Genomic DNA, 27,733 nt, shown 5'->3' with positions numbered 1-27,733 from the left:
ACCGCCGGAGTTACAGATGAAGGAATACGGCTAAAATATTGTCACACGCCAGAATACATCTGCAACACATGAGCTTAATATAATACACACATGAAATTATAGTCCGATCTATCGCGCTATAGATGAAGCATTGATATTATAAATCTGTTCATTTACACATTCACACAGTCAGTGATTTATTGCCAGCTGTCCTTTCTGCATTCGTCTGTTTAAACTGTGCTGCTGTTAGTCTGAATTATGACTTTAACATCTTCGTATTTCTGTAATACTAATTTACGTTCTACATACCGAGCTGTGATTGGTCAGTAGGCGGAGCCTTTATACAAGTTGATCTTTAATCTTAAACATAACCTGCTCCGGAGATGATTAGTTGTTTAGCGCCAGTAACCGTGGTGATTTACCCGGTAAGAAGTGAACCTCTGTAGTGGAACTGAAAACCTGGATAACCTCTAATCCTGCTTCGTTGTACAGGCCTCAGGGCAGGACAATATTTACAACTAAAGCAATGTAACACCAAATCAGCAGAGGTTCTGAAATACAGAAGCATTATGAATTATGAATTTCAAACACAAACCAAATGCTCTCACATCTTAAAATTGCTACCAAGTGCAGTTAACTGTGTTCATTGACATGTACTGTCATCTGTCAGCTGTCTGTAGTGTGTTGAAAAGTAAAACAATTATATTGTGACAACCCTTCTTCACGCCAAAGTAAAAGCATGCTATTGTACCTTGTAATGGGATGGATCCTTGTATGAATTTGCATGCAGTATAAAATTCTTCACAAAAAAAACAAACACAAGATGCTGATGAAAGACCAAAACAACATTTATGTAGTGTTCTCCTTCCAAAAACACTTATCTCCCAAACAAATGGCAGTGTGAACAAGTCCTGGTTCTTCACACCTCATGGAGTTAGCTTCATGTGACTGTTGACAAGCCTGGCTTCTTCAAAGGTGGCTTAACATGTAGATGTGGTCAGAGGCTTAACCCAAACTAACTTATTCACAGTAGGAAGTTGTAACATTAAGTAATGTAACAACCCACTAGTCATCAAATACCGCTGCTTTGTATTATTCAGACGCTAAATGGTCTCTCAGTCAAGATGCAGAGTGGTGTGACAAAGTGACGGTATTTGATGACCTCAGGTTTTACTTTGTTTCAATATAAAAGTGCATTACTAATCAAGGTACCGTCATCCAACTGTGTCTGGATTAGTTAAGCCAGGTTTGAATAAGAGGGCTGAACCTCCGTCTTCTCATCTGATGCTCAGTAAGAGAGCAAACATGCATAATATCATTAATGTTGGACTGTTTCTTTAAAACATGACATTTAACAAGTGAGTGGCTACACAACACCAAGGACCATTAGAGTTGTTGACAAGGTTTAGTTATTGAAGCATATTCCAGTAATCCATCAGGTAATGCTGCATTCATTGATCATTTCAGATCAGATTTACATAATAAGGTAAATTATTTATAATAAATAAGAGGATGATGAGAAATCATCTGTGCAGGGTTCCTATTGTTTTTCAAACAGGAAGCCCGGTATGTGGTATGTTGGCAGTATCAAAAGCCGGCGTGAATGTTTAAAGTTGGGTCACACCATTCAATGCATACATTCACTCAATTCAGAGTTAGAGAAAGGACAGCCTAGGACACACTCTATGGATGGATGAACGGCAGTGGGACTCACCAGAGAAGGGAAAAAGGCATGTGCCATGGTGAGTTTCTCTACCTTGTCTCGGAGGGAAAAAGTCCCATGAGCCCCAGCTGGCAGGAAGCAGTTCTGCACCCTTAGCTGACCGAGGTTGGCCACAATGACCCTTGGCGAGCACGAGCTCTCTGGAATGACAATGACCGGGGCTCCGGCCTCAATATCCAGCAGAACCCTGGAAGCCCGCTGAGGATGATCACGCACCTGCAGAGAGAGACAGAACACAGAGAGGACAGGTTTTGCAGGAAGTGAGGAAAGGGACAAGAGAGGGGACAGAGCAAAAAAAGTATTATTCTTTTATTCAATTCAATTTAGAGAATAAGTTGAGCAGGAAACAGTGGAAAAATATTATTCTGACATCAAAATATTGCTGGATAATAAATACAACCATTCAAAAGTTTGGACTTTCGACTATTTCAACAGATATAAACAGTATAACTTGGACTCCAAATCAATATTTACATTGTGTTGGCAAGGAGAGTACTTTTGAATCCAGAAAAGCGTCAGTGACCCTCGATCATTATTGAACCACAACGGTGCAACTGGGCTCTAAATATTGAGTCTCTCTGTATTCTACTCAGCGGTTAGACTGAAGAGGCTTAAACTGTGATATGTTCAGCTGATATTCCAATAGTGCTAACCCTACAATAACCTTCTATTTCTATTGTGAAGTCAATATAAAAGCTCGTTCTAGGCTGCATTATTTTGAAACACTTGACACTGAAACAGTGTCCCCGTGAGACCCCGAGGGAGGCCCAGGACCAGGTGGAGGGACTATATCTCCAAACTGGCCTGGGAGCGCCTCGGGATCCCCCAGTCAGAGCTGGCTGATGTGGCCCGGGAAAGGGAAGTTTGGGGTCCCCTGCTGGAGCTGTTGCCCCTGCGACCCAATCACGGATAAGCGGTTGAAGATGAGATGAGACACTGAAACAGGAAGCTGTTCCTATTTCAGTCTGTTTCCAGTTTGTTTTACCAAAGACTGCTGATTTCTTCTCTTTGTATTCAACTGTTGCTCAGAGGATCTTTGTCTCTTTCTGCCTTTAAATTGTCAGTCTAGTTGAACCATTGTACAGCATTTCGTTCTCCATTCTATTAAACAACATGCCATCTATTAGTATAGCTAGCTAAACGCATGAAAGACCATTCAAACAGACATCTGACTGGACATAATCAAGCTTTGTAGAAACTGGAATGGTAGTGTATGTTGGACCTGTATGCATGCCATCTGAATCAAGCTCTATCAAACTACAATCAAATGATGTTGGTGCAAACTGGAGCACTCACAGCCTGGCCCTCCATTGCAGCCCTCTGCCTGCCCAGGACATCCTGTAGCTGGGTGAAATGTTGGATGAAGGCCACCACCTCGGCCTGGAAGCGCTGAGTGTGGACGTACTGCACAGAGGCCATCTGCAAAGACACCTTGATGTCACATTCCCGCTCCAGGTAAGGATCAGGCTGGCCGTACCTGAATGGACCATGAAACAAAGGTGAGTCAAAGAAAGATAGGTTTTTCAGTGGCATGCAGAATAATTCTGTTCTGTGATGTATACTTATGGATGTTGAAAATAAGAGCCTCCCCTCCTCGTGTGGTGAAGCGCTCTCTGTAGAGATCACCATGTGGGGTAAGGTCGCTCAGGGACAAACTTCCTAAACTGCCTTGTAAAGCCAGGTCACCATCTATATCACAAGATATCATTTAGTAACATTAAACATCTAATTATGTTCACGAGTCAACCAATTTACATAGAAGACAATAATGTTGTGTGGAGGGCTGTTTTTTGATTGAAGCAAGGTAAATATACGCACCCAACATTTCCAGATGAGCAGATAATTTGGACACACTAGCTCTGGCAAGCTCGTTGAGTTTCTTGTTTAGTACAAGAGACAAAGAATGGACCTAAAATGAAAACATGGACAGGTTTAATCATCAAACATTCACTTCAGAGCTGACATTTGAAGTCACACCAAGAAAAGCAGAGAGACTAGAAATAACAATGAAACACTTTCAGAGGAATAAGTTAGTATTCACCACACTGGATGTTGTATTACCATCCAATAATCCGTCATTATAAAGAATGTCTCTGTGAAATAAAGCCGCTACAGTCATATATACTATAACTATCTAGTAATAGTTTGCAAATCTATCTAAATGTTTTTGAGCTATGTCAATCAAAACTGTGAACCTGCTGTGTTGCTGGAGGAAACGTCAGTGGATCACCAAAGTCAGTAGTTCTCATCCTCTGTGCAACATAAATGTCTGAACAATATGTAACAGTGCTTCCACTACATTCCTGCTGCTGCAGAATTATGAGCGCCATCATTAATATGCTCTGGTGTTTCAGCGAGTGCAGGGCTTAGCCTCTTAGCATCTATTGCACGAGTAGCCATTTCGGTCCAGTGACCTACCTTCAGGTCCACTTTAGTGTTGACGGCCTCTGTGGTCTCCTCCTCACTAAGGTCTGGCTCGTACAGTGGATGTCCGGGCTCAGCAGGAGGTGACATTGGGGACACCTTCACTGCATGATTATTGGCCGTGGAGCCAATACCAAAGAAGTCTAGGATAACCACCCAGGTCTGCAGTGTGATCAAAACGTCCAGGCAGTTAAAGTCAACGTCCACGCTTCGGCCCAATCTGCCATAGCGTGTTTTGAACTCTGGGTGGTTCTGGTCCACCAGCAGCACATTGATATGAACTAAAGAGTCATCAAAGTCTGGGGGTGGCTGGGGGGACGGTGTATGCTGGGTAGGAGAGGGAGGTGGAGTGCTGGGACACTCCGGGTCCCTCTTGGATTTGCGACTGCTAGCTGAAGGGGTGCTGGGATGCCTCTGGTACAGCTGGAAGACGTTCTGGGCCTCTTCCATGTGAGCAGGCAGGGAGCGGGGCATGTCTGGGAACAGGGCATTGGATGCTGATGGACAGCTTTGGGAAAGGTACTCCTTTGGACTGAAGGTGGAGGGCTTGGGTGCTCCTCGAGACACCATCAAATGTTTGTACTTAGACTCAGGGTTCTGTTCTAGGAGGTCCTCCATTAACAGCGAGCGCAGAGCCAGCTGGACTGCCAGTAGATGAGGGTGGTCTTTGGTAAAGTCTCCTTTCAGATCTTGGAAGCGCAGGCTGACCAAGCCCTGGGAGCCCTGACTCAGATCTGCACTGAGCTGGACCTGCAGTTCTGCCACGTGTAAGGTGACTTTTAGCTGGGTGAATGAGGTGTGAAGAGCGGGTTGGTGAGACTGTAGAGGCAAAGGGGAGGAGAGCGACGAGTGGGAAAAGCTGAGATAGGGAGGGTCCCTTGCAAAAAGCCCTCCCTGGGGGTCAGGAAAACGGTGTGGTCTGGTGGAGGAAGGAGTTGGTGGAGGGGGTGTGGGCGGTTGGCTGGGTGTGACACGTTGCTCCTCAATCAAGGACAAATTGTCCAATGTCTGGAGGACTTGTTCATACACAGGCTTGCACAGGAACACCTAGAACCAGAGTGTCAAATATTGATACAATTAATAACCAGTCAGTAACCCCAAATCAAAAACTTAATTGAACAGATGTTTTCACATATTCTGGCTGATTAGACCTCTGTTCAACTATAGGGGGTGGTGGAGCTATGCTGGATGGTCACCAATCTCCATGCTCTAACAGGAATAATAAAGGTGTGATGTGTCCTGCCCTAATAAGAGCTGATGATATGTGGTCTAATGAGCCAAAACCATTATTATTACCACCAGTGAGAGTTTACCATGGATGTGCAGGGCCTTGAAAAACTTTGATCAAAAACTCTGTTCTAAATCGAGTGTGAAGATGGCTGCTACATCTAAAGTTACTTTAAGTTGCAATGTAATCTACTATACTGTACTTTAAATGATCACATATTGTCTGGGGGTTTTATCGATTTCAACTACAGAGGGAACCAGGCCTTTGTCTAAAACAGGTTTATATTAGAGACGGGTCGTTATTCCTAATTTTCCCCAGTTTACTTCAGGAAGAAGCCTTTTGATTTGCTGTTGATGCAAACTCTACACTACCTGTTTATGTGTTGTCTTGATTAACTCAGGACAAGGTTCATGTCCATAGAGCATCATTCTACAGCAGAAGTCATGTTATACTCACAATTTGTTGCTCTGAATTGCTCTTCTTACCAAAGTGAAAACAATCTCTTTCTAAATAATTCCAGTTGTTCTTCTTGTCGTTTTTTTTCATTCAGTGCAAAGTTAAAATAAATGAAACTCAACACTTCCTGCATAGATCACATTAAGAACGTTCCAGTAGCTTAATGGAAATAATCTCTTTCCTGGATGCCTTTGTCAAAAAAATTGACAATAACAGTTGTAGTTTAACAATAATAGAAAGAGCGGTAGAGTAGGTTGGAAATAAAGAGTGAATAAGAACAGTATATCTGTTAAAAACAATAAGAGAGCAGCAGAGTGGTGATTAGAGCATGACATGACTCTGTTGTACTGATGGAATAAGTGCTGTGGTTTACTGAAGAGCCATTGTAATAAAGTTAACTCCCTCTTTTTTACAAGGCCTTTATTTGGAACTGACGTTTCTTAGTTCATGCTGGAAACTATATAAATACTGCTAGTATTTGAGACTTGTATATTATTTGAGAATTTACAGTAATGATATGGTGTATACCTGAACAGGGTTGACAAATTTGCCCTCAATCCTCAGTAACCCTGTGCTCTTACAGGGCTCTTCTGCGGTGAGGAATGAGAACTGTGTGTCTTCATCAACGGGAACTTTCTCCAGGGTGAACTGTATAGTGGTGTCTTTCAATATATGGAAAGCTGATGAAGAAAGTGGATTATGTGAGCATGGATCACAAGCTGCATATAAAACGTAAGCTTGCATTATTTGCATTACCAAGCACATTTTAACACATTTGTAACATTCTCACCTTTTCCACGGCTGAGGGATTCAAAGAAGTCATGACGTGTGAACTGTGGTTCATCCTGACTGATGCTTCCATTGTGGGATGGTGACATTCCGCCAGCCTTATCCCCTCTGAGTGCCCTCTTCAAGACCAAATGACTCATGTTGACTGAATACAGTCGAATATCCCTCACCAACACCTGCAACCTCTCTCCTTCAGAGTCTTGTCCAGTAACAAAATTCTGGATTGTTATGCTGCCCAGGTGACCAACCAAGAGCTCAGGGTGTCCAGGTTTACGTGGAATGGACACAACTGGTGATTCAATGCTGATATTAAGAGTCAGCTTCACCAAGAATGTGTCTAAGGCGGATTCAGGTTCTTCCATTGGAAGATCCTCCTCCTCCTCAAATGGATAAGGCCAGCTCTGACTCTGAGTTCGAGTTCTCCGTGAGGGAGTCTCAAAGAGCGAAACCCTACCGCTGTACTCTGCCGTCTTGGTGGCTAGAACTGTTGACACTTTTGTGGCAGCACTTTTCAGCATAGAGCGGAAATTGTCTTCTACCTCATTAGCAGACAGACTTAGCTCCTTTAGGAACTTGGCTGAGTGGTTATAGTGCAAGGACGCCATTTGAAGTTGCAAGGAACACTCCCCTTGGGATTTCTCCATAAGGCGAAAATCTAAAGCTTCTGAGGGAGAACCTCCTGTGTCAGCAAGGAATGTTATTCCGCCGAGTGTTGAGGAACTGTCAGCACTACCAATGCTGACCACAAACTGGCTTCTGCCTCCTTCCTGGGTCAGGTCCACTAACTGCATGGACCCGAGTGAACCATTGATGTCCAACCGACTGCCCATGGACACATTGACCTTGGTGCCAGTGATGCTGGCAGTGGCAATCTTCAACCCTTTCTTCTCAGCACCCAGGACAGTGCCAGTGGACACGGTCCGAAGGAGAAGCAGGTTCAGACGGTGGATCTCCACGGTCAGCTCTTTGTTCTGGTCATAGGTGGCCTGATATGTACCCTCTTCTTCCTCACTGCAAGGCTGTGTTGTGTGTTGTTGCACTGACGATGTCCAGGTGCTTTCCTCTTTGGGAAAAGACTTCTGGAGGAACTTGAGCAGCTCTACCATGGTTTCAGGGTTGAGAATGATGTCCAAGTTATTGACCTGCATGCTTGTCACCTGAAGGGAGCTGTCCAGGTTCATGGAGGGGCAGTCTGAGCTCACAAACTGGTATTCAAGCTTAATGAGGGCCTCCTGGTCTTTGAGAAAAGAACTGAAGGGGGAGATTCTATCCATGGGCATACCAGAGGACAACTCCGTATGATGGCCCTGATGCTCAGGGGACCTGCCATCAGAAGACACAGGGGACGAAGGCTGGCTCTCTTGGAGGCTGCCCGTCGGTATGTCAAAACTGAGATTCTTATGAGAAGCCACAAGGAGATCGAAGTCTGAGCCATAGGTCTGTAAGGTATCCACCAGCAGAAGACCGTGGACGGTCAGAGAGACTTCCGCATCATAAGGGCGCTTGACAAAATGAGCATTTGTGCCAAATACCTTGAGAACAGATATGTAGCGGCCGTCGCTTTCTACACCAAGCTGCATGTAGTTAATGTTGAATTCAGCTAATAGTAGACGGGATTCCACCAGGACTTCACGTGTGTGCTGCTCTAAAGTCATCACGCTCTGGGTCAGGTTCTTGGCTGAGCCTTGCAGCTTCCAGGAGCTGTCCTCCCTCTGAAAAATCTTGTCATGACGGAGGGTAAGGGGGTCAGGTGACTTTATATGTGGGCTTCTCTCTTGGCTTTTGTCCCCTTCACTCACAGATGGACTGCTAAGCCTAGCCAGACAACTCCTAAGTGCAGTCATCTTCTCAAGGTTGATATGGACCTTGAGGTCTGGTAGAGTCCCTGACAGCACAGCCCCAGGGAGCTGGGGGTCTGATGTGTAGCGAAGTCTCTGCTCAAGCTGCAGCAGCACATTAAACTTCTCTACCACGTGAGTAGGCCCTACCTCACTCTCTTGAAGATGTTTCCAGTTGTCCTTACAGCGACCAACCATTATCTGGAGATCCTTAAAGGACAAGGAGTATTTTTCGTAAAGCTTTCTGCTGTAGGCCTGTGTACTTTCAGGGGATCTGAGGCTGGGAAGGTCAGGGCTTTTGAGCTGTTCTTTTAAAGGCATGTCTAGTTCAGGTGGTGGAGACTCTGGTGGGGTGGCAAGGGGTGTCTGGTACTCATCATCACTCATGTCTTCCCTCTCAGGTGGAGTAGCCTCTGAGCTGGCCTTAGTGTCATCTTCAAAGAAAAGGAATAACAGGTATGACCTGAGTTACAAACCTCTATAAGCAAAATAATGAAGATATTTGGGTCTTTAATTTTAATTTTTTAATTGGTAAAATGGTTGTCTGTTTTACCTTGAGAGTTTGTGAGAAGAATCCTGCCTAAATCAACAACAACTAGCATCGGGTTCTCTGACTGGAAGTCATCAGGGAAAATCACCTGGGGTGCGCAGATGTCCAATTTCATGGTCCAACGCTTACTGTTTTCCTACAAAGCAAACACATCAGTGGCATGTAGAAATGATTCAACTGCCAATTATCTCATGTCACATCCAGTGAATCACTCTTACGATAAATTCTCCCACAAGTAGCTGATCAATGGTTTGTCGGATCTCTGCCTTGGTCTGCATCTTCAGCTTATTGTACTGCCTCCTGGCAGCCTCTGCCACTCTCAGCTCCAGCTCTGACTGATATCCAAAACCTAATGGTCAAAGACATATATTTCAAATACAGGAATCTGCTGGTATTCAAATGTATCAGAAGTAAATGAGGAATTATACTATTATTGGTTTGAATGATCTCAGAATGCGGGTGAGTAATGTTTCTTTGAAGCTATGGTGAAAGATTTAACAAATGTCTATACTTTTCTTATCAGAGTTCACACATAAATGTATTTTTTAATAATCAGAATTGTTTTGGAATTTAGTGGGAAATTTGAAAATTCCCACTTGGAATAAAATTTGAGGACAGTAATTTTTTCAGCATTGCTGCACAAAAATCCCTTACCTTCCTTATTGTTTGAATTTGTTTAGTGTTGCACTTCTTTAAATCAGTTTATTTTACTTTTAAAAACAGCTCTGATTGGTATAAAGAGAGACTTAAGAGTACAAAAAAAAAAAAAACTTTCCTTCTTAAAATTAAAAAAATTCTGTAAAGGAAACAGTTAAGAGTATCTGTCTGTGAATATAATGTCCATAAAATTGTGCTGAGTAATGTATTTACATTACAAAATGTAAGTATGGACTCCAAAAAGGGGCAGTGAGTTTCAGTACTTACCTGAGGTATGAACTCTTCCTTTATAGAAGAACTCAGTCACTTTCTTGATTGCTTGTGGGTTGTAGATGATGTTCAATGGACTGGTGTTCACTTCCAGTCTCCTTTCAAACTTACACCTCACAGGGTTACGCTCATAAATCATCTCAAACACTGGTGATGGGGAGCACTCTGCATTGCATCCTGACAACACAAAAACAAAACAAACTGGTATGTATTCATTGAAAGCTGGTGGGAGTATGGTGCGTTAATGCTCACACTGCCACCAGAATTGGATTATTCCTACATCCATACTGTAAGAGATGTTGTAGCTTATAAACAAAACTAAGAGTAAAAAGCCCTGTAAGTGCCCCTAGAGGCTGGATATGTCATTACACCACACTGACTGAACATTTTGGATGGACTCAATGATTTATCATCAGTCTCCAATTTAAAACACATGTTAGCCTTTTTTTTGCTATGTCATTACACACAGACCAAGACAGAATAACAGCATAGCAAGCTGTCTTTCTGTATGTCATATACATACCGCTCATCTATTCTACTTCACACTTAGTGGGTGTATTGTTGGGGACCCAAGGGAGTGCTTTGTCGAATTCAGTGCAATTTGGACATGCGACATGTTCAATATTAATAAACTTTTACTAAAGTTGATCAAACTGATGTTTCGAACCAACCTTCTGACCTGGGCGTGTTTTTCAGGGGCAGATTTAGTGATTTGAAGGACCCAGGCAAAGGCCCTGGGAATGTTGGTATTAGCAGTGGTAGAAGTATCCAAACATTTTTCTTAGCTAAACCTATTAACTATTAATAGTAAAACTATTAATACAGTACACAGTGAACTGTAAAAGTCCAGCACTCAAATGATTACTTCAAGTGAAAGAACATTATAATCAGCACAATGCAGTAAAATGTACTTAATGTCTGTTCAAGGTGGAGTTTTCTATTCCAATATGATGCTGGATTTAATGTATAATAATGCATAATATTTTTAACTGTGCATATTTCGTGAGCAACGTAACCAGAGTTTAGCTACTCTAGTAGGGGTGACTGGAAACCAGTGCTGTCAGAAGCAAAGTGATGAAGTGAAGCCTTCAACTATTACTATTTATTAGTAACTATTAGAGGCAGAAAGAAACACGCCAGACATGATGTAAAGAACCTACAGACAAAGCACATGTGTTTAAGGACCTGCCAAGGGTAAAAATATGTATAAGTATCCTCATCTGAACAGCATTTAGTCTCTCTCTCTCTCTCTCTCTCTCTCTCTCTCTCTCTCTCTCTCTCTCTCTCTCTCTCTCTCTCTCTCTCTCTCTCTCTCTCTCTCTCTCTCTCTCAGATCTCACCAGCCAACTGGGATATCTGCATTTGCAAATGTGAGCTTTATTTACTGCAATAAAACTCTCAACACTAAAGCAAAAGCTTGCTCTTTGTGAATTTGTCTTTGTAGTGCCACATATCATTAAAAAGGAAAAGAGAAATCTTACCAGAGGAACTGCTGGACTGGCCGGATGGCTGGTTCATGGCAACAACAACTTTGTCCTACAACAAGTGACAGATGTTGAAAATACAATAAGCATGATACAACACACAGTAGAAAATAACACACATTTTTTTGGACCTTTTCAAACTTTTCTCCACATTATGAGCTCTGTGCCCAGCCCGGTCCATCACTGCTTACCGTTTTGGGAGACACCAGGACAGGGAAGATGGTGCCCTGAGTAGTCAAGTCTCTCAGGAACAAACCACCCAGCTTAACAGACAGCAGGGAGGACTCAGAGCGAGGGAGGGACTCCAAAATCACCTTCACCCCTGTGGAAGCATGGTCACAGTCAATGAGAGGCAGCAGTGCACATGCTCTGAGTCTATGGGACAATAACACTGTTAACATTTTGTGTCTCGACCAATAGAGGGGGGTTACAAATCACATACAACCCTCTAGCCCTTCATTTTTCACCCGTACAATCTCTTGGATTGTAACTAACGATTAATCAATTAATCTGTTCATTATCTTTACAATGATTTGATTCATGTTTTGTTCTCAATAAACAGTCAGAAAATAGTGAAAATTGCCCATCAAGGGTCTAAGATGTCTTGTTTTGTCCGATTAACAGTCCAAAACAGGAAGACATTCAGTTAAATATATAAAACAGAAAAAGCAGCTTAAACCAGTGAATGGTTAATCTTGATAATAGAACCATCAATTATCAAAATACAACATTGACAATTAGGTTGGCAAGTATGATGACATATACAGTCAGGTCTATAAATATTTGGACATTGACACAATTTTCATAATTTTGGCTCTGTAACACAACCACAATGGATTTGAAATGCAGATGTTCAGCTTTAATTTGAGGGTATTTACATCAAAATCAGGTGAACGGTGTAGCAATTGCAAGACATTATATATATGGTCCCCCCTTTAGAAGGCTCTAAATGTAATTGGACAAAGTAACATAGTCATAAATCAGATTGTCACTTGTAATATTTGGTTGCAAATCCTTTGCAGTCAATGACAGCCTGAAGTCTGGAACCCATAGACATCACCAGATGCTGGGTTTCATCCCGGGTGATGCTCTGCCAGGCCTCTACTGCAACTGTCTTCAGTTCCTGCCGGTTCCTTGGGCAGTTTCCCTTCAGCTTTGTCTTCAGCAAGTGAAATACATGCTCAATTGGATTCAGGTCAAGTGATTGACTTGGCCATTGCAGAACATTCCACTTCTTTGCCTTGATAAACTCTTTGGTTGCTTTTGCAGTATGCTTCGGGTCATTGTCCATCTGCACTGTGAAGCGCTGTCCAACGAGTTTTGAAGCATTTGGCTGAATATGAGCAGATAATATTGCCTGAAACACTTCACATTATCAAATAAATACGAGGGAACCAGTTCCATTGGCAGCAATACATCCCCACGCCATAACACTACCACCACCATGCTTCACTGATGATGTGGTATGCTTTGGATCATAAGCAGTTCCTTCCCTTCTCCATAGTCTTCTCTTTCCATCATTCTGGCACAAGTTGATCTTTGTCTCATCTGTCGATAAGATGTTGTTCCAGAACTGTACAGGCTTTTGTAGATGTTTTTTGGCAAACTCTAATCTGGTCTTCCTGTTTTTGAGGCTCACCAATGGTTTACATCTTGTGGTGAACCCTCTGTATGTACTCTGGTGAAGTCTTCTCTTGATTGTTGCCTTTGACACAGATACGCCTACCTCCTGGAGAGTGTTCTTGATCTGGCCAACTGTTGTGAAGGGGTTTTTCTTCACCTGGTAAAGAATTCTTCGGTCATCAACCACAGTTGTTTTCCTTGGTCTTCCGGGTCTTTTGGTGTTGCTGAGCTCACCAGTGCTTTCTTTCTTTTTAAGAATGTACCAAACAGTTGATTTGGCCACACCTAATGTTTTTGCTATCTCTCTGATGGGTTTGTTTTGATTCTTCAGCCTAATGATGGCTTGCTTCACTGATAGCGACAGCTCTTTGGACTTCATATTGAGAATTGACAGCAACAGATTCCAAATGCTAGACCTTTTATCTGCTCCTTGTTAATGAAATAATGAGGGAATAAACACACGCCTGGCCATGAAACAGCTGATCAGCCAATTGTCCAATTACTTTTGGTCCCTTCAAAAGGGAGGGACCACGTATAAAACGTCTTGTAAATCGTACACCGTTCACCTGATTTGGATGTAAATACCCAAAAATTTAAATTGAAGCTGAAAGTCTGCACTCAAAGCACATCTTGATTGTTTCAATTCAAATCCACTGTGGTTGTGTACAGAGCCAAAATGATGAAAATTGTGTCAATGTCCAAATATTTATGGACCTGACTGTATATATATTAAGATGATCATCAATTGGTCAACCATCAGATGTCCCAAGGTTGTTGTGGGCGATTCAATAAGCTTAACTAATAAGTTACATAGTATTGGATTTAGGCATCATTTTTTTTTAAAAACCTTGATTTGTATAATATTGAATGGAAAAAAATGTATGATATTGATCCATATGGTTATACAAAATTATGGTACAGCAACATTTCATCCATATCACCCACCCCTAACTAATGGGGTAGTGGTGGCCTAAAGGTTCCTAAATCTGGGTGTGGAAAGTGAAAAGCAGCGCTTGCCTCTCCCTCACTACCACCACTGAGTTTCCCTTGAGCAAAGCCCTTAATCTGCTCAGTGATCAGACTGTCTGTATTGGGCAGCTTCCAGGTATGACTGGAACTGTGTGAATGTGATCACCAGGTTCTCGGAGAGCATTGCTCTCAGAAAAACTCCCCCGAGTGAATAAAGGTGAGAGAATTTTATTGGCATTAAAAATGTCTGACTCCACTGATATGGATCAAACAGGCATATTGATGCAATCTTAACTCAGAAAACCCTTTTACATGTGTCCATCTGTCCAAACAGTGCGTCTGTGTACCTGAGAACTCCAACTGGATGACTCCGCACTCGTGCAGTGCGTCCCCCCTCCTGTCCTGGTGGGAGAGTGTGACTCCACCCTTCTCCAGTAAGAACTCCAGCCGGGCAAACAGGTGATCACGCCTGGTGAATGTGTTCAGAGTGTGAGAGTCCTCCAACGGGTCAAACAGGTCTTCTGTCTCTGCTGGAGAAGCATTATATCATCAGGGTCTGCAGCCAGAAGGCACACAATAAGATTTCAACTAACACTACAGAATACCAGATGATATAAATCTAAAAAATGTTGTTTATTATACCGGAGTCTAGACTTCTGCCACCAATTATATGATGTAACAGAATATATAATGCAAATTCAATTTGAAGCCCTTCTCTGGCCCCAGACCGGAGTGAGTCTCTCACCTAAAATGTCCCAAGAGGATGGGCTTGGCAGCAGCTCCTCAGGTCTGTCTGGGTCCTGGGAGTCTCCATACCAGCCCCCCCAGCCCGGGAACCAAGACTGCAGGTACTGGATCATTCCTGAGCTCCCACTCTTGGGGATGGATGTGGTGGGTAAACAGGGCTGGGGGTCACTGCTGGGTTCTCGCACATTCTGGAAAAAAGGCAGAGGAAGAACACAGACTGAAACTAGAACTAAGACACCTTTAGAGGATCAGTGAATGTTTGATGGATGATTGTGAGCGGTCATCTTTGTGTCATCAGTTGAAAGCTAAGTTAACAAGAGTTTAATGTAAGGTAGAAGGGGATTTCTCTTCCCACAAAGATCATTTGACATGTTGGAACTTTTATTTCATACACGACTGACTGACTTGTGTATGAATCATCTCAACTCACCTCTGCCATCTCTTCCTGCTTTCGAAACCAGTCGTGGACAATTTCTCTGAGACACTGCAGCTCCTCTATCGTCTGCTCCTCTTCCACTCGCTCCAGCTCACTCTAGGTGACGAAGACAAGTGCAGACATCAGTGCACTGAAGTGTGTTTGAAAGTACATCATCTCTGTGATTGGTTAGCTTTGCAGAGGTAAGAAAGGAGCCAGGGTTTGAACTTCTTGACACAACTAAGAACCCCTCACTGTTTCCGTTATCCCTGTATCTAAGCACATCCACGGTTTGTTGTTCACTCCACCTTCCAGAACAACTAGAAACATTTTTGATTTCCGACGTGGTCTGAAAAAAACACTTATTTTCTAGTATAACCCAGCACTTAGGTCGGCAACTAATTACTATTATCATTCCTGCTAAATGTGCAGATTTTTTCCATAATTTAATCATTTAAATAAATGAATCACATCTGGTCTATACTACATTTCCAGAAAATTGTAAAAAATGTCAAACACAATTTCTCACAGAGTGAGTTCTTCAAGTAACTGGTTTTGTCGGACCAACAGCCCACAACTCAAAGATAGTGTGTTTACTGTCACAGACGACCAGCACATATTCACATTTGTGAGCCTAGACGCCAGAGATTTGACTTAAACAATGAATTACTTATCTGCACTTAATTTTTTCAATCAACTGATCCTTTCAGCTCTAGAAGGTTTCTTAGAGACACTTCTTAGTGTCTCTTTATGCAAATGTTTTGAGTCAGACGTGAGCACACAGTATTGTGAGAGGGAATTTGCTTCCACTGGTCATTTTGCTGCTTCAAGGAACCCTGTGAAACATTTGGGCACCAGTGGTGCTGTGGAGCAATGTGTTGAAGCTTTGATTGATGTAATGCTATTCTACACATCAACAGTCAGTGGTAACACACCAAGAAATATAACATGGGGTATCTATGGGGTATGTATCTGTGGCGGCGGGGCATGTGTGGGCTCAGCTGCAGAGGGGACAGAGTGGGGGAGTGGTTCAGGGAACGGAAACCTGAAACGCATCCTGATTTTGCCTCACTCTGTTGTATTTAAACCCTGTTGTATTTAAACCCTGGTAGTGACGGAGGCGCGAGAGAGCTCGGAAAGAGCCACAGACTGGCTGTGGGACGAGCAGGACGGTAGACCACACATTACATTACATTACATTACGATCATTTAGCAGACGCGTTTATCCAAAGCGACTTACAATTCAGTATCTATCTACACACTGTAGACGCAGCTACGGGAGCAATTTTGGGGTCAAGTGTCTTGCTCAAGGACACACTGACATGAGACTAGTGGAGCAGTAGCCGGGGATCGTACCGCCGACCCTCTGATTGAAAAGCGGCCCTGCTCTCTACTTAGCCACGGTCAACCCACACCAAACTCCAGCGGCGTGTCCTCGGAGGCAAGGCAGGAGAGCACACAGCCTAGTCCAGTCTGTTTTATATATAACAATAAAGAACGTTTGTGAACGCTCTCCGACTCTGAGACAGCATCATTGTGCTCCCAAGACCCACCGGAGTAGCAAGAGATTGTTACAGTATCTATTCACAAGATACAAACCACATAGGACTCACTCATTAAAACACAGCAGTACTGTAAAATAGAAAAGACATCCTCTTAGAGATCAGATGGACGCGGACATTTGAATTCCTTAAACAAAGTAAAGGATCATATTAAAAACAATCAATACAAAAATCACACCTTTTAATCTGGGACTTATGAATGGTAACCACTGCATTCAGCAATACTCTTCCATCACATGTACAGATCATTTAGCAGTGCCTTCTGTGCAGCCACACTATTGCAAACAGTACCGCACAGTCTGAGCCAAAGGGCTACATGCTTTCAGGTGAGTTTATATTACTGGAGTGAATATATTTGATGTGTTTTATGATATTTCAGTGAACCAGAAAGTAGTAGCCTAAAATAAAGTTAACAGTTTATAACTTCTTAACACATCCTGCTAGTTTTTGCTAGCTAGCTAGCTGTGACCATGTGGGATGTAACTTCATGTAGCATGCTAGCTGAGGCGTTTTAATACCGCTTTAATCTCATCCATTTATAAAGTAAAACATTTCTTTTATAAATTAGTTTTCCACTATAAACCCTAAGTTAGCACACAGTTCACATTGTCTGCCAGAATGAGTCTGAGTACATTTTGCCATTAGTTTACTTGTGTACTAGCTAACTCTCCACATGGCACATTTCACATGTTATGTGCATGCACAAAGTCTTCAGAGGGTTAATTAACCTGCGTAGCTATTTATCTGTACTTTCCCCCTCATCTTACCAGAACAATGCCACTACCACCAAAGCCAATAGATGGAAAAATGTAAGTTAAACTCAAATTGTTATTGGGTTTACATCAGGGACTTGTGGTCAGGGGAGGCAGGTAATAATGATAAAATAAAATAAATATTTCTCTACTGATTTGTACTATACATGTAATTTCTGTATGATTTCAAGCATTTGATAATCAAAATCGCTGTATTAGCGCATGTCCTGTTCAAACAGAGGAGACACGTGAGGTGAGGCAGCGACGAGCTGTTCCTCACCTCAGATTGTGAATCCCTCATTAACTGGGTTGAGCGCGTGCCTTTTGCTTTCTCATTGTTTGTCACCACTGTAATATTTGTAGACACTTTTATTATATGTCCTTTCTTTCCATATAATAGGTAATGTATTTCACGTATGTGTAGAACATATTTAGTGTTGCTGATCTGACAGAAACCGCAGTGAAAAAGCAGAGGGGAGGCAAACACTACTCTGCCTCAAAGAAGAGGGCGTGCGAGAGCCCACGGGTCGGGATTATGCTTGTTCTGCCGCTGCACTTCATCTTCTTATATTTTGCTCCGCTAAAGATACGCGCCTAGTCTATTTTTGACAGACCCGCGCTGAAGCGGTCAAGCTGCACAGAGCAGATCGACCCAGACAGGAAGCCAGACACCGAAAAGAGAGAGCATCCGGTAATTTTTCAAAATAAACACTATGTGCAGCCGGATCGTGGCGCAAACGCTTCCGGTGGAATCAAATATGTACCTTACCTATGTGTGTGTAAAGAATGCTGATATGAAATACGAAAAACAACCAGTAGTCAATGTGCAAGCTGCCAATTGAATGGTGATTTAAGCTTCTCTATTGAGTTCATATATTTGTAAATCTGACTCTAAAAGGGTCAGTGCCTCACCAGCCACCAACCTCACCGCACATCACTGGTTTACATTTATGTCTGTTGCTATCTGTGTATAACATGGTAAATACCGCCTGAGCAAATGTTATTGATTTCCATTTAATTCCAATTTTGAATATCTCTCAAATTTTGCAACCCTACTTGGGTCTATCCATTGTTAAAAAAGCTTCAATGTTTGAAGCTTTTTGTGTTGGAAAAGCTTTGTGTACATCCTCTTTAGATTTGTGACATTGTTAAATCAGATCGTTTTATGAGTTGTGTGGGTAAAATAAATGGAATGTGAGGGACAAAATGACAACAATATTTGGTAGTTTTTGTAGTTCAGACTCATATTTGGGTTGTGTTTAAGGATATGAGCAATATAGTTATTTAAATGATCATTACAGTGTAGTACCTCTTCCTGAGGACTCAGTGGGACTCCTTTTAGCCTTCTGAAGTAGAGGCTGGTGTAGGTCTGGGCATCTCGTGCCCGCTGCAGGGCAAAGCCCCAGCTGCCTCGCCGCCGCTGTTCCCTGATCTCACTCAGGTTGGCCTGGATGGCAAACATCCACCACTGCCGGCAGCTGCAAGGAAAAACAATGTAATACAGGCTCAGATCTGATTCAAGGATCACATGTCTGTTTGCACCCACTATAAAATAAGAGTGAACTTACCTCCCAGAAATCTGCACTTTTGGTCTCCACTTCCGGTAAAGCATCTCTCTCTCCCGACGGTCCAGCTCTTTAAGGAAAGCCATGATCTGCTGGTATTGGACCTACGAGAGCACAAACACACACACTTAGTCACTGCTCTGTCAGCATGCTCAGTAGAATGCAGATCTCCATCTCCACTCACAAACAAACAAGACTTGAATCTCACTCAGTTGTCCCTCCCGCCTCCCTTACAGTCAAGATGGCAGTGTAGATAACAAAAAACAAGATTTATTCTTCTCGTATCATTCTCGTAAGATACTCTTATCTCTGATACTGTTTGCGTTCACTGATTAATTACAATTCTTCTCTACCCAGTTATTGGTCTCTCCTCCTAGCAAGAGATTCTGTCTGAAAGCAATTCCAATGTAAGTGATGAGGAACCAAGTCCACAGTCCTCATTCTGTTATCCTAGTTCAGCTAATGCTAATATGAAGCTTCAACAGAACTTTGGTAGATCCCAATGTGATCTCTCTGACTCAGCCTCATCAATTACAGCAACCTATAACCTTTTATTGTACATATGGGATGTCAGTACTGTTTGTAAGTGATGCTTTAAATTAAAAGCCTACCGGAGGCCTGTTCTATGAAGCAGGATTTGGGGTTAGTGAGGTAACTTCAGGGTAACTCTGGTTTTCAGTTCCACGACAAAGGTTCACTTCTTACTGGGGTGTATCGCCATGGTTACTTACTCTGAACACCTAACCTGCTTTGAGGCAGGTTATGTTTGAGATTAGAGATCAACTCGTATAAAAGCACCGCCTACTGACCAATCACAGATCGGTACCTGAATTCTTGGATAATATTACACGTACGAAGACGTTAAAGTCATAATTCAGACTAACAGCAGCACAGTTTAAACAGACAAATGCAGAAAGGACAGCTGGCAATAAATCACTGACTGTGTGAATGTGTAAATGAACAGATTTATAATATCAATGCTTCATCTATAGCGCGATAGATCGGACTATAATTTCATGTGTGTATTATATTAAGTTCATGTGTTGCAGATGTATTCTGATGGCATGTGACAATATTTTAGCCGAATTCTTTCATCTGTAACTCCGGCGGTGTGAAACAGACAAATCAGTATATATTCTCTCATCATATATGCATATCATATATTCATTATGTGTGAGCCGTGTGTTGCAGTGTGACGTGTTAGAGTCCTGTCTTACAGTCACAGACTGGATGCAGCGTTACTCTGCTGCGGTTACTTTAATGTTTGCTGTGGGTTATTATAAGTTATGGAAGGAAACCTTCTTACCATGAATTATGTTTTTATATTTATTTGAATTGTTACCAAGTCTGTTTCACACCAGCAGCCTAACAGCTGAAAGAATAACAATACATCCAAGCAACACATTAACTTAAGAGAATAGACACATGTAATTATAGTCAGATCTATCGTGCTCTATATGAAGCAGTGATATTATGAATCTATTCATTTAAACACATTCACACAGTCAGTGATTTCTTCCAGCTGTCCTTCCTGAATTATGTGTTTATCTTCTACGTATTCCTCTGATATCATAGTTTTCTCTTTATTTGTAAAATGCGCCGCTCTGCTGACAGCAGACTTGTCCAAGGTTGTGATTGGTCAGATGCTGCAAACAGGCGCTCACTACCAGATTGAGAGAACCTGGTGGATTTACCGAGTTGATCTAATTGTAAATGTTTGAGTCAGGAGTGTCATTGATGGAAGCTTAACAAAGGCTTAATGGGTGCAACTGTATGAAAAAAACAGGTCAACGTGGAGAAGTGTTTGGATTAACAGCCAACTAGAACAGGAGCAGATCAAAAAACTAACATAAGATTGAATATTATAATATAAATATTCAAATAAACCTTTAAATCTTACCTCTAACCGTAATATCACTGGCTTTGTAGCACTGTTGGTCTGATTATACAAAAAAAACTCAAAAAAATTAATTCAATAATCAAAATTAACACCAGTGCATCTGGGAATCAATACAACTTAACTAAATAATAAAGAAAACCCATTAATAAGGTGCTTAGCTGACTTTGGAAAATGGAAAAGTCACACCAGGGGCCTACAGGTAAATGATTTTAAGTATCAAAATGTGAATCGTTCATTAATTCAACAGTTTCTATTTAAATAGGAAAATCAGAAAAAATAAAAAGATCATTGGCCTTCTAGCCTGGTGTCTTATAACACTCAGAGATATAACCTGTTGATTCAACTTCCATTGTTGACCACGAAGGGCTCATACAGACCTGTGACAGGCGTAAGCACATGGGCTCCAACTGAACTTGGCCTTCAATCCGTGGGGTGTGTCGGGACCTCAGAGGCTCCTTGGAAGTGTTTCTCCTGAGCAGCACGGAGGCACACACTGGTTCAAAGATGTACTGATGCTCCCGGCTCTGCATGCACTGGGTCATCGCATCCTGTGCAGTAACAAACAATCAGACCACTCATATGGAACTTTACCTCTTGTACTGGATCATTCAAGAGGATGTGTAACTGGCAGGTCAGACCGGCCTTACAGTACCAATCATTCATTATTGAAAATCACCAGCTATGTTAGGCATTAAATGATTAAATACACCTGGAAGCACAAGTCACTTCCAACCCTAAGTACAAACAACAAATCCCTATCAATTAATGCTGTCTGCCATGCTGTGTGCGTTAGTGAGATCTAATACTCGGTCTCCAGGGAGCCTAAATGTTGAAGTCCATCGAGTCTCTGACCTGGATCTGATTTGCGGGCAGTTTTCCGAGAATTTCACATTGTGTATCCCAGTAGACGCTGAAGTCTTTTATCTCCAGCTGCTTTTGTCGGAGGAGCTTCTGGACCTGCAAATAAAAAGAAAATCCCTGTTAACCTCAAATACAGACCTGTGGTCAACTACAACATTACAATACTTACGACATCTGGAACCTCAAATACAGACCTGTGGTCAACTACAACATTACAATACTTACGACATCTGGCTCTCATAAATAAAGGGAAGAGTGCTCCGATGATCAGGACCTTTGGGCCGATCCCTGGGAGCAGTATTGACCGACACAGGCTATATTTGAAGCCTGTTCATCGTGTAGCTTTATTTATTTATCTAACTATTCTTAACATTTTATATGAAGTGATTCAATTAAGAGATCTTATCATGAATTGACAACTGTTTATGTATTGGCAGGCCACATGTGCAACATTTTCCACTCTCTCTTAGAGACACAACAGACAACTGTCCATAGAGAAATTGTCATCGACCTGGATCGACCTTTATAGAGAGCAGCAATGAAACTATTTAGAACCAATATGAGCTGGAATACCTTTATCATAAATATAAGATACTAAGTTATTACTACAAGAAACCCTTCTTCAGTGAATGTAATGTATTACTAGCTTCACTAAACGTTTGGGTCCTCTTGTCCACTAAAAGCCTACAGAAATAAGGAATGAAGAGTGAGTTTAAGTCCCTTTGAGTGAACACTTACCGTCTCTTTGGAGGGGTTCTGAGCAGAAACGTTGTTGATGCAAACCCCAAAGGAAAAGGGTTTCTCTGGGTTGGAGAAGTCATCTTCAAATCTAAGATGCACGTCTTGGATCTTCAGCTGCAATAAGCATAAGAAAATCAAAGTTCCGTCTGTAACTCAACAATAACAGACGTGCAATACCAAATTACTATTCGGAAGGTATTTACTTATTCAGGTATGATGCTGTTTGTATGGGTTCAATTTTGTTTATGTTGTGTATAATTGTTTTGTATCATAAACAGTTGTCAGTATATTTTTACAGCCAGGCACCCATATGAACACTGACTCAAGGTTTACTTGCTGGAATCGTTCCTCAAGTTCATACTGGCCATTAACAAATTAAAAGATTCCTCCAAAATGTATTCCAAAGTTCAACAGTCTGAATGAAAGTGGATGTCTTCCCAAGTTACAGTGTTTTTAGTGCACATTTTGGAAGATAGATACTCACTTGATTAGACTAAGTCAGACTGCTAAAGCTTCATATTTAATAATAATAATAATTAAAGCTGCAAGCAGCATTGATCGGGCCCTCGCAACTACGCGCACGTCGAGGATACCGGCAGGACTCTGGTTGACGCGGTCATGCATTTCTGTGACCATCATACACTGCGTGCACGAGTTAGATGATATTTCTGCGTCGACCAGCAGCGTAGCAAGATCATGTTGCCAGGCATTATGCCTCAAATGTTTTGAGTTTACTCCGATGCAATCATAAATGTAAGCCTGTTAAGATCATTAAGAAAATGAATGTGCGTGAATGCGCTTCAGTGTTTGTAACATAACAGACTTGTCAGTTTACTGGGTGCAGTGTCCTGCTGATTGTATTTGGACTTACATGAAAGTTATCAGAACCGTAGTGTAATTTGCTTTTACTTGAACACTTTAATTTAACATTGTTTTCATTTTAAGCTCTTCTGTAACTTTAGATTGTAGTGTGAAGCATTCATTGCAACATTTATTCTGATTCTCGAGTAGAAGCTCTGGACTGATCATTTATACTAATGCCCACTGACATGGTTTGAGAACCACTGTTGTCTAACTTTTGCTCTCCAAGCATCTTAGTTTGCACATATTTAGATCAGAGAAGTCTTTTTCTCATGGTGTGACCACAAACCCTTTTATTAAGTTCAGTGTTTGGGCTGCTGTAATTATAGAATCCTGCTTACGTCTGCGGTTGCCAGTAGGTGGCGCTATGACTATGAGTTAATATTGGCATGCAGATGTCCTAAAATCATGACAGTAATCAAGCATGTCAACTTTGGGACAGTTTTGACAAAGTACAGTTGAGTTACAACAGCTTGATGGATGATGGCGAACCATGTAAAATGGCCGCACACCAAGTCCATGTTTGATGAATTCTAAACTTTTAATCACAAAGGTCTTTAGATTGTTCTGACCAAATTCTAAGCTGATCTGATTAATTACCTAGGACTAGTTCATAGTACAGCACCTGGAAATGGGAAAAATACACAAGAAATTCATACAAAATTAGAAATGGCTGACTTCCGGTTGGGTTTAGAGCATGGACCCCTACGACTTTTTTTTAAATCCACATGTGATACATCTGCTTACCAAATGTTATACATCTAGGTGAAACGTACTGCGAGGGCTGCATCGTCGAAATATTGTAGGGGGCGCTATCGAGCCGAGTTGCCACTCTGAAGCATTAAAATCACATCAGATAACTACATTCAGTATTTTATGTGTGTGACAAGTTTGATTTTGTTTTGAGTATTTTCAGCCCCTCAAAAACACCTTTGTTTTTCATGGCGAGGAATGCGTCGCCACGGCCACGGCATTTCACGAAACAACAAGCTTTGAGTAACTTTTAATCACAAAGGTCTTTAGATTGTTCTGACCAAATTCTAAGTTGATCTGATTAGTTCCCTGGGAGGAGTTCGTTAAAGTAGAGCGCCTGGAAATTGAAAAAACGACACTAGAAATTCAGACTAAATTCAAAATGGCTGACTTCCGGTTGGGTTTAGGGCATGGCCCCAAGAGACTTTTATTTAAGTCCACATGTGATACATGTGCCTACCAAATTTTGTTAATCTATGTGAAACGTACTGCGAGGGCTGCTTCGTCGAAATTTTGTAGGGGGCGCTATTGAGCCGATTTAACACTCTGATTGAATAAAATCATATTATAGAACTACATTTTGGCCTTGTGATCTGTGTGTCAAGTTTGCTTGTGTTTCGAGCTTTTTTAACCTCTCCAAATGACCATCGTTTTTCACGGCGAAGACTGCGTTACCACGGCAACGCCGTTCGACGAAACATCAAAAGCTTAGAGAACTGGCATTATGAACTTCTTACATTTGTGTGGAACAAATTCTGATGTTGATCTGATTTTCCAACTAAGAGAAACAAGCCAAAGTATAAAGACTTTAACTTACTGTTGCCAGTAGGTGGCGCTATGACTATGATTCAAAATTGGCTTGCAGATGTCTTCAGGCCTGGAGTTTAATCAAATATGTGAAATCTGGTAAAGATCTGAGGATGCGGAGTCGAGTTACATCAGTTTATTCGTTCACGGCGAAGGATCGAAGTTCGCCGAACCGCCACGTCGCCGCCCTTCGACAACTTCTTACAATCTTCACAATGAAGCATTATCAACATCTTAAGGCTTTTCTGACAAAACTTTAGAGGGATCGGAATAATCTGTGAGGAGCAGGATGTCAAAGTACAAAACGTACAACTTCCAGTTGCCACTAGGTGGCGCTATTACTATGATTCTAAATTGTCATATACATGTGTTCAGGGTCAGGATGTTATGGCATCTGAGAAATTTGGAGCAGATTAGGCAATGTACAGTCGAGTTACAACAACTTCCTGTTTCATGGCGAATGGTGTTTTTTTGCCGCCACGCCACGGACACATAGTTCGATAACTTTTTGATCTTTGAGTATCGTTTCACTGCCAAGGTCTCAAGAGCATACTGACCAAATCTGAAGGCAATCGGGTTTAATCTCTAGGAGGAGTTCGTTAAAGTACGGCGCCTTGAAACAGTCCAAAAACGTCATGAAATTCAAAATGGCCGACTTCCTGTTTGGTATAGGATATACCTCCTTTTGACTTTTTTGTACGTCCCATCACGTTCTACATACCTACCAAATTTCATACAGCTAGGTGAAACCCAAAGTTGGGGCTACTCTGTAGGGGGCGCTATCAAGCCAAAATGTCATGCCGCAGCTGGACACCCCAATAATACTGGAATTTTCACCACGATTGAATTTTGTGCCAAATTTCAAAAGATTCCCAGTATCCCAAGCACCTCCTTTTTGCGATGAAACTGGTACGATAATAATAATAATAATAATAATAATAATAATTAAAGCTGCAAGCAGCATTGATCGGGCCCTCGCAACGTCACACACGTCGAGGGTACTGGCAGGACTCTGGTTGATGCGGCAATGCATTTCTGTGACCATCATACACTGCATGCACAAGTTAGATGATATTTCCTGCGTCGACCAGCAGCATAGCAAGACCATGTTGCCAGGTCTTAAGCCTCAAATGTTTTGAGTGTACCTCCAATACAATCATAAATGTAAGCCTGTTAAGATCATTAAGAAAATGAACGTGTGAATGTGCTTCAGTATTTGTAACATAACAGACTGTCAGGTTACTGGGATGGAGTTCAACTCCCTGCAGTGTCCTACTGATTGTATTTGGACTTACATGAAAGTTAACAGAACAGCAGTGTCATTTGTTTTTACTTGAACACTTTAATTTGACACTGTTTTCATTTTAAGCTCTTCTGTAACTTTAGATTGTAGTGTGAAGCATTCATTGTAACATTTAACCTGATTCTCATGTAGAAGCTCTAGACAGATCATTTATACTAATGCCCACTGACATGGTTTGAAAAACACTGTTGATTAACTTTTGTTCTCCAAGCATCTTAGTTTGCACATATTTAGATCAGAGAAGTCTTTTTCTCATGGTGTGCCCACAAACCCTGTTTGGGCCGCTGTTATTATAGAATTCTGTTTACGTCCGTGGTTGCCAGTAGGTGGCGCTATGACTATGAGTTAATATTGGCATGCAGAAGTCCTAAAATCATGACAGCAATCAAGCATGTCAAGTTTGGGGCAGTTTTGACAAAGTAAGGTTGATTTACAAAAGCTTGATGGATGATGGCGAATCATGTAAAATTGACGCGACACCAAGTCCATGTTATCCGATGAAACATCAAGCTTTTAGTAACATTTAATCGTTAAGGTCTTTAGGTTGTTCTGACCAAATTCTAAGCTGATCGGATTATTTCCTTAGGAGGAGTTCGTAGTGCAGCACCTGGAAAAGGAAATAAAACCACAAGATATTCATACAAAATTCAAATTGGCTGACTTCCGGTTGGGTTTAGAGCATGGACCCCTAAGACTTTTTTTTAAGTCTACATGTGATACATCTGCTTACTTAATTTCATACATCTAGGTGAAACGCACTGCGAGGGCTGCATCGTCGAAATATTGTAGGGGGCGCTATCGAGCCGAGTTGCCACTCTGAAGCATTAAAATCACATCAGATAACTACATTCAGGATTTTAAATGTGTGTGACAACTTTGATTTTGTTTTGAGTATTTTTAGCCCCTCAAAAACACTTTTGTTTTTCATGGCGAGGAATGCATCGCCACGGCAACGGCATTTCACGAAACAACAAGCTTTGAGTAACTTTTAATCACAAAGGTCTTTAGATTGTTCTGACCAAATTCTAAGTTGATCTGATTAGTTCCCTGGGAGGAGTTCGTTAAAGTAGAGCGCCTGGAAATTGAAAAAACGACACTAGAAATTCAGACTAAATTCAAAATGGCTGACTTCTGGTTGGGTTTAGGGCATGGCCCCAAGAGACTTTTATTTAAGTCCACATGTGATACATGTGCCTACCAAATTTTGTTAATCTATGTGAAACGTACTGCGAGGGCTGCTTCGTCGAAATTTTGTAGGGGGCGCTATTGAGCTGATTTAACACTCTGATTGAATAAAATCATATTATAGAACTACATTTTGGCCATGTGATCTGTGTGTCAAGTTTGCTTGTGTTTCGAGCTTTTTTAACCTCTCCAAATGACCATCGTTTTTCACGGCGAAGACTGCGTTACCACGGCAACGGCGTTTGACGAAACATCAAAAGCTTAGAGAACTGGCATTATGAACTTCTTACA

General features: G+C 41.7%; 1 protein-coding gene across 5 annotated transcripts in view; it reads right to left on the bottom strand.

Moving 5' to 3' along the window:
• Positions 1-27,733, bottom strand: part of vps13d (vacuolar protein sorting 13 homolog D) — a 77,951-nt gene that overhangs the window by 37,961 nt on the left and 12,257 nt on the right. For 2 of the 5 annotated variants that reach the window (XM_068733731.1, XM_068733729.1), the window contains exons 6-25: positions 22,531-22,647; positions 21,784-21,888; positions 21,309-21,479; positions 19,035-19,135; positions 18,776-18,944; positions 15,168-15,269; positions 14,736-14,925; positions 14,338-14,520; positions 11,590-11,720; positions 11,396-11,450; positions 9,912-10,091; positions 9,206-9,336; positions 8,991-9,123; positions 6,601-8,871; positions 6,339-6,490; positions 4,121-5,173; positions 3,521-3,611; positions 3,265-3,391; positions 2,999-3,179; positions 1,694-1,918 (exon numbers count right to left, since the gene is read on the bottom strand). In XM_068733731.1, coding sequence (XP_068589832.1) covers positions 1,694-1,918; positions 2,999-3,179; positions 3,265-3,391; positions 3,521-3,611; positions 4,121-5,173; positions 6,339-6,490; positions 6,601-8,871; positions 8,991-9,123; positions 9,206-9,336; positions 9,912-10,091; positions 11,396-11,450; positions 11,590-11,720; positions 14,338-14,520; positions 14,736-14,925; positions 15,168-15,269; positions 18,776-18,944; positions 19,035-19,135; positions 21,309-21,479; positions 21,784-21,888; positions 22,531-22,647 — 5,868 coding nt within the window. The remainder of the gene's footprint in view (positions 1-1,693; positions 1,919-2,998; positions 3,180-3,264; positions 3,392-3,520; positions 3,612-4,120; positions 5,174-6,338; positions 6,491-6,600; positions 8,872-8,990; positions 9,124-9,205; positions 9,337-9,911; positions 10,092-11,395; positions 11,451-11,589; positions 11,721-14,337; positions 14,521-14,735; positions 14,926-15,167; positions 15,270-18,775; positions 18,945-19,034; positions 19,136-21,308; positions 21,480-21,783; positions 21,889-22,530; positions 22,648-27,733) is intronic. The other 3 variants (XM_068733734.1, XM_068733733.1, XM_068733732.1) reach the window with 2 other exon arrangements.

The sequence above is a fragment of the Cebidichthys violaceus genome, unplaced genomic scaffold, assembly GCF_023349555.1.
Source record: "Cebidichthys violaceus isolate CVI_PGR_0920_01 unplaced genomic scaffold, fCebVio1.0.p SCAF_6, whole genome shotgun sequence".
NCBI classification, from domain to species: Eukaryota; Metazoa; Chordata; class Actinopteri; order Perciformes; family Stichaeidae; genus Cebidichthys; species Cebidichthys violaceus.
Note: the sequence above shows the minus strand (reverse complement) of the source record. Positions and strands in the feature narration are given on the sequence as shown.